The sequence below is a fragment of the Ailuropoda melanoleuca genome, chromosome 1 (genome assembly GCF_002007445.2).
Source record: "Ailuropoda melanoleuca isolate Jingjing chromosome 1, ASM200744v2, whole genome shotgun sequence".
Taxonomy (NCBI): Eukaryota; Metazoa; Chordata; class Mammalia; order Carnivora; family Ursidae; genus Ailuropoda; species Ailuropoda melanoleuca.
Window position 1 is genome coordinate 169,243,190 of NC_048218.1, and position 7,113 is coordinate 169,250,302.

Consider the following 7,113-nt stretch of genomic DNA (forward strand, 5'->3'; position numbering starts at 1 on the left):
CAAAGATGAAGAGTCCTCACCAGACTGCAAAACTAAGGGATCACGGAGAAAGACCATCAGGAACGGGAAACAGAGCACAGATGAAGAAGAAATGACCATGAATGAGGAGATTGAGGAGGAGGATCGTGAGAACTTCAAAAAGTATGCAAAGAGTAAAAGAACCATGAAAGGCGGGAAGCAGAAATCCCTGAGCAACTTCTCAAGTGGGAACACAGTCTACTTATTGAAGAAAAATGCTGTCTTGAACACTGTACTTCCCAAGGATTCAGAAGACTGTGAGTTGGAAGAGGAAGCTGAAGGGGAAATGTATGAGATAGAATGCCTCTTTGAAGAAGTTAGTCCGCTGGGCCCTGTGACATCTTCCAAAGGAAGGATTTATCGCAAGGCTGACAGGATCATCAGGATGCCACCTGAGTGCTCTCTCCCTCCCCAGCTTATCGTGTGGCCCACCAGAAATAAGTATAGGGTAAAGCTTGGAGAATATAAGAGCATCCCTACGGTATGCAACGTGACAGGACAGGATGGCAGGTTCCGAGGGGAACGTACCATGGCCAAGCAGGAGGGACTGGAGTCCAAGACAGCCTCCCACAAGCCCTGGCAATGTAAGTGACTAATGGGCTCGTCCTCTTTGGTTGTCTGTGGTGGTTCCATACTGGGTCCTGATGCACAGGCAGCCCTAGATCAACAGTATTTCTCCATTCTGAAAGTATGTTCCTAAACAACTGTAGTGCCCATGATTGTAGGATTGGCAGAGATCCCAGGTTTGAGGTCCTGCATTCAAGGAAATTGTGATGTAATTTGAAACAGAGCTGTAGGAGATGATGGAGAGCTAGGTGGTGGTAAAAGACGGGAGTGGAGAGAGAAACAAGTCATGGACATAGATCTAGGTGGAGTTGCTGAGAAAGGGCAGTCCATGTGGAGGTGGTGAATTTTGCTACAAATTTGGGGGCTGTGGTGTGGAGTGAGAATGGAGACAGTAGCATGAGCTCCAGTGGGCAGCCAGGGCAGGTCAAGTGTGTTTCAGGGATTGAGGCTGAGAATAGCCAACCAGAGGAGAGACCCTGTGATGAGTTGGGCAAGTGGGTCTAAGCAGAATGGGCTAAAATAGTAGAAATTTTCCTTTTTTAGATTTTTGTCCTGTATGCAATAAGGAGGTGCCAAAAGCAAACTGAAAGAGAAAGGACAGGAAGTAATGTGCTCTGAAGGCATCTTCAGCTGGCAGTACAGTGTAGGAAGAATTTGAAGTGTGTCTGTGTGGCTGAAAACCCAGTATAAAGTCAGTTTAAATGAACATTGGATATAAAGTGATAAGGGTCCTAACTCACATGGGAGTAAAAGATACACATCTCAGAGAATCCATTAACAAAACTGATTAAGAAAAAAAAGACTGGGGTTTGAACTTGAATACCTAAAGAAAATGATAACATCCATGGAAAAGTAAACTTGGGAAGGGAATTGTTTTGCTTTACTATGTGGTTGTCGATGGGAGGACTGGACAAGCAGGTCATGCACACCTGGTTGAAGCTTGAGTTTAGACCACACTATGTTTAAGGAGGAGGCTCAACTGAGTGGGAAGGGCCCAAAGTGGAACGTGGGGGATGAATATACCTGCGGTGCCAAAATGAAATGTAGCATGTAAGTGACAAATGGGATGCATAAGGGCCCCTGGGGGAAATTTAATTAAGTTCCAGTCTTAGCTCCTAAACCAAAACACTGTCCATCTTACCTTTAGTCTTCTCAAAGTCTCATTTGCCTCTGCTGTCATTTCTCATCAGTGTGTAGGAATCAGTTTTTTCCATCCTATCACAGCCCTGTGAAGAAGATAACTTTAATTTACTCTTACACAGTTAAGATGATAATTTTCAGGCCGAATTGTCTAGATTATGTCTATTATTTTGATTTTTTTTTTCTGCCAAGGACTGTAGAATGGTACAGACTAGTATCTTAAATAATAGTTTTTTTTGTGTAGGGTGTGTTTTTTATTTTTTTCCCTTGGTTTTTAAGCAACTTGAGTTATTTAATGTATGAATCACTTCTTCCCTCAGGTAACTGTGAGAGATGGAAAACCGAGCTACCTTACAAAGTTTCAAACAGATTTGAGGCAGGTGCTGTAAAGCTTAGGAAACAGACAGAAGGTACAGAGGTTGGTATCTATCCTGTGTCCAGTTTGGGTTTCATGATGGCTTTTAGGGCTTTGTTTGAGGTTTCCTACTCAGTGCATGTTCTGCCCTCCAAAACTAACACTTCTTGTGGGCAGTGAAAAATGGCAGCATTGTGACTGGGTAATAGACCTGAGATCTATAGATCCTCGCTTACACGTAGGTTGGAGCCAAAGCCTTTCAGTTCTGTGGAATGTCATTTTTATGCCAGTTTTCCACGTTTAATTCCCAGTGCTGTTAATGGTAGTCTGTTGTGGGTTATATGGGATTTTGTGAGTTATCCTGGTGGCTTATCAAAGTGTCCTTCCCAGTTTGGAGGTGGTAGAGCTGAGTCCTGGAAGGTCAGGGTCTCCCTTAAGGGACTAGTAGCATAACAGGCTTCTCTTCACACTGAGTCTTGGTGTTGAGTATCCCCGCCACACCGTCAACCCCTGGGCCTGGGGTTTCCGGGAGCCAAGCGGTTACTGGCCCTTTCAAGGCACCATTCCTGCCCACAGTGGTCATAAGGAAAGACTGATAATCATGGTCAGGCAAAATGTTAAGACTTTTAACTTTATGCTAAAGATGAAAACTAAAGATATTAGTAATGATTCTCTGTATATCTTGAGTTTGTTATACAGCTAATTTAAGGAACTCTTTTATTCTGTTGTTATTTCATAGGAAACAGATTGCTGTGTTCCAGCTACATAGAAGAGCTAAACAGTACATCATCATGATGGCTTAGAACACAGGATCGTCCCTTGATTTGAACTGAGAAAGCAGTTATACGAACAAAAAGAAAATGTCATTCTAAAGCCTTTGGAATTAAAAGAACTGAAACAGCAAATAAATTCAATTGCATGTGTGTGATTCTCAAGCATTTTCTTCCCCTCTCAAAATGGCCACATCACTGGTAACACCACCAAAGGGTTGGATCGTTCATGAATACTTCTGCCAGGTGTATTACTGTCTGGTAATCTCCCGGGAACTTTAAATATGGGGAAAGGATGGTGAGTTGAGGACAGAATAAAAAAGATGAAGGATTCCCCATCATCACCTCCCTGATGATAGAGATGGTACCTTATTTTTTATAAATAGAAACCAGGCTTATATTAGCTCCACTGATCGGTATGTCCATTGGTGGGTTGTAGTATATGTTACTTATTTTCGGTGTACACTCATAGAAACAAGAGAAACGAACTCCTTATACTCAGAAACTACAACCTAAATGGTCAATTTGTGGAACAAGTCTTTCCCCAATAAATGGTACAGGTTAAGTCTGTGACTAGGTGCCAAAATGTTTATATGTGGATGAAGGCTGTCCTTAAGGTTATTTGTAAGAACAGGGCAAATGTGGAAAGGCTGGGGTTGCTTCCTGGAAAGGCTTCCTGGGTGATTGTATGAACAATATTTTGATACCTATGGATGGGTTTACTCAATGTTGCCTCTGAGTTGCCCAGTGATAAGTTAACTATATTTGTTTACTCTATTTTTATATTTTTCAACTGTATTTTTAACTTCCTGTGGTAACAAATTTAACTCTCAAGATGGATTTTAAGGAGATGGTACAAAGTGATAGCACTGCATGTTTTCAGATGAGATGCAAAAAGGCAAGCAAAAGATAATACAGTTTCTAAAGCTGGTCTTATGATAAGGTTTGTGACTTAACCTCCTTCCTAACCCCTACCTAAAAGACTGGGTAGATAATCTAGGAAAATATCTCTGATGCTTGTCCCCACCCACGGCTGGAGTATGGGATTCTCCTGTGTGTTTTAGTAACACCTGCATTTTCACTTTTGTAGCCCATGACATGACATGTCAGGAGAGTTAAAATGTTTTCACCCTTGAGACCATGTATTCCTTAGGGCTATAGTAGCTCCATGGAATAATTAGAGCCTAGCACATCATATGCACTCAAATATTTGTGAATGAATGGCTTAGTGTCAATTTAGATTAACAGTTTTGGCCTTGTCACTGTTCCCACCATCATTCCAAGCCCAGAACATAAGTGAAGTGGGAAGGCTGAGGTAGGAATGCATTAGCTGGAGTAAATGAACAATAAAGAAGACTTGAGTCCGTATAATCCAACTTCCTTGCTTATTTGGGAACCAGGAAGGCATTCCACTACTCTAACTCCCCACCAATAATTCTGATTCATTCAAATTCCAACAATCTGATTCATTTACGTATAAATCCCCATGCGAAGATTAAAGAGTGTGGTTTTCTATTAATGTGTTAGTGTGAGTTGAATCTGATCTCTTTTTTGACACCTGTGAAATGAGTTTCAAGTGTTGTGGGTGAACTAGCTCAAGACACTTAAATGGACCATAACTGGGGCTCTTTGGCTACTGGGAAGATGGTAATGCCAGTAATACGGAAGAGCAACCACAAAAAGAGGACTGGTCCAATGAACACTGTGCCTGCTTTGTAATCCTTCCCAAAGTCTTACCTTTATTCTAGAGGCTAGATGAGAAGCCAAGCATAAGTGTGAAAACAAGTCCAAGATGAAGGGTACATCCTGACAACACCTTCCCTTTGATTTTCCCAAGCGGTTATTGTACCCTCTGGCACACTGAGTTCTTAGGGTCAGACTCTACATAAAGATTTGTGTGCAGGAAATTTAGTGGGGAGTGCCACTGGAATAAAACCTCTGAAGGGGCAAAGAAAGCGTGATTAAGTATAGGGAGGAAGTATGGATGTGATGCAGTAACAACAAAGACCTTAGCCAAAATCCCACTGGGAGCTTCAGAGCTGCAATGATCCTGCAGAGTTGTCTCAACTGGGGTAAGAGGCCATGCCTTACACCCCTGAACCCTTTGAAAAGGTCAACTGTGTAGTCTAATCTAATCATGGGAGTAAAATCCATTATAGTAACAGTTTACAGATTTGGCAAAAAAAAATGGAGGCTATTTTATAATTCTCCCTACCACAGCCACAATGACAAGTTGATAGATACCTTGGTAGAAGGAGGTCTGGTGACTTTTCTTCCTTTCCTAAATAGGACTGGAGAGTACTGAGACTGAAAGGAGAGATTTTAGGATGAAGACCTTTGATTGATCAGCTTTATAGGCTCAGCAGTCTGGGAGCTGGAGCAGAGGAGGAAGAGGTTAGTTTGAGGTTCTTCTGGGTAAACTGGGCAAAAGGACTACAGGTCAAGGGATATGACAGACTGAAGTAAAAGACCACGGAACCTAGGCCAGAAACAGTAGACAGAGAAACCTGGAGTGAGAGAAAAGAGACAGGAATTAACTTGCAAGGGTTGCAGTAGATGGCAAGATCTCTTTTTTGTTGGTTTTAATTTATTTGCAAGAGAGAAAGAGAGAAAGTGAAAGTGAGAGAGAGCATGAGTGGGGGAGATGGAGAGGGAGAAGCAGGCTCCCCGCTGAGCAGGGAGCCTGATGCGGAAATCGATCCTAGGACCCTGAGATCATGAACTGAGCTGAAGGCAGGCGCTTAACCAACTGAGCCACCCAGGTGCCCCACAAGATTTCAATTAAAGCAGGAAGCGGAGGAAGGGTTCAGGAAGAGGTTTAACATTTAGAGCAGTGGTTCTCTAAGTCTGGCCCCCAGACCAACAGTGTCAGCATCATTTGGACACTTGTCACACAACTGGAAATTCTCCAGTCCGCTCCAGACCTAGTAAATCAGAAATTCTAAAATTCTAGGAGTTATGACACAGGAAGTTGTTTTAACAACCACCCCAGGTGATTTTGCTGCTCCATAAGTTTGAGGCTCATCTATATTATTCTCCCATATTGTCATCGAATAGGTTTATGACGAATGAGTTTCCTGCAGGAGGAAGAAAATTCCTGGAAGGAGTATTTCCTGCTGCATGCTGAACTATGTAAGACATGGCTGAATTTACTGGCCTTATAGTTTTCAGAAATGACAAATCCTGGCCATTCCAATCTGGGCCAACTGTTTTACTGAGATAAATTTTCTAAGGCCAAGACTAGGGGCACTAACTGAAGAGAGCTGCAAAAGGAGTCAACCTGGCCTGCATCACTTATTCTTTAAAGAGCGGGGAATCTGGGGCACCTCGGTGGCTCAGTCGGTTAAGCGTGCATCTGCCTTAAGCTCAGGTCATGATCCCAGCATCCTAGGATGGGCCCCACGTGGGGCTCCCTGCTCAGCAGGGAGTCTGCTTCTCCCTCTCCTTCTGCCCCTTCCCCCGTTCGTGCACTCACACAAGCGAGCTGTCTCTCTCTATCAAATACATAAAATCTGTTTAAAAAATTTTTTTTAAATTTTAAAAAAGGGGGAAATCCACAGGGAAAGTGGCAGAAAGTAGGAATAATGTGTTCCTGGGAGCCTGAATGATGAAAGCAGCAATAGACACTGGTGGAGAGGGAGGGACACTTGCTCCTGAGCAAGATCTGGCTCCACTTTGGCTCAGCAAAGAACAGACACCCTCCCCTAGCTGCAGGCACCACTCCGACCTGCCGAGCTGCCTCAGCTGTGGCACAGTCAAAGCAACAACTTCTCAGGTGGGCTGTGCTTAGCTAACAGGATGAAGATGTATTTGGGGATGTGGGTAGCTGACCCAGTACAGTAATCACTACATCCTTATAATTTTTGTGAATCTACTATTCTGGAAATAATAATAGTCATGTGAAAATAGCAATAAGGCCTAAGCAAGTTAAATACATGATTTTTCAATGTTATTACAGTGCGTCTCACTCCTCCAAAAAAAAAAAGCTCAAGCAGGCATGCCAGGGGTTTATGAACATGGATCTTTTGAGTGCAGGAAGGCCCAACATGCTTTACACTGTTCAGTCCAAAAATGAAAACAAAATGGTGCAAATGTTTACAGTATGCTAAAAAGAGAGAAAAAAATTTTTTCTATGATACATAAATATTTCTGGATGACTTCACACGAAATTGGTAACATTAACCATTGGGGAAGGGAACTGAGTGGCTGGGGGAGAGAAAAGGAAGATTTTTCCCGATTAAACAAACCTTACATACCTTTTAA

The 7,113-nt window shown here is 42.7% G+C and overlaps 1 protein-coding gene across 1 annotated transcript; it reads left to right on the forward strand.

Moving 5' to 3' along the window:
- Window positions 1-70: 70 nt before the first annotated feature.
- On the forward strand, window positions 71-3,201 carry LOC105238759. The gene is made up of 3 exons (XM_019802407.2): window positions 71-602; window positions 2,046-2,143; window positions 2,820-3,201. The coding sequence occupies exons 1-3, from the start codon at window positions 92-94 to the stop codon at window positions 2,847-2,849; spliced, it is 639 nt and encodes a 212-aa protein (XP_019657966.2). The 5' UTR covers window positions 71-91; the 3' UTR covers window positions 2,850-3,201.
- The last annotated feature ends 3,912 nt before the right edge of the window (window positions 3,202-7,113 follow it).

What these genes read in the sequence shown, in the direction of transcription:
- LOC105238759 (XM_019802407.2), top strand. Translation starts at nt 92, where the DNA reads ATGACCATGAATGAGGAGATTGAGGAGGAGGATCGTGAGAACTTCAAA. An exon ending in CTCCCACAAGCCCTGGCAAT is followed by an intron (nt 603 to 2,045) that starts GTAAGTGACTAA and finishes TTCTTCCCTCAG; the next exon opens with GTAACTGTGAGAGATGGAAA. An exon ending in AACAGACAGAAGGTACAGAG is followed by an intron (nt 2,144 to 2,819) that starts GTTGGTATCTAT and finishes GTTATTTCATAG; the next exon opens with GAAACAGATTGCTGTGTTCC.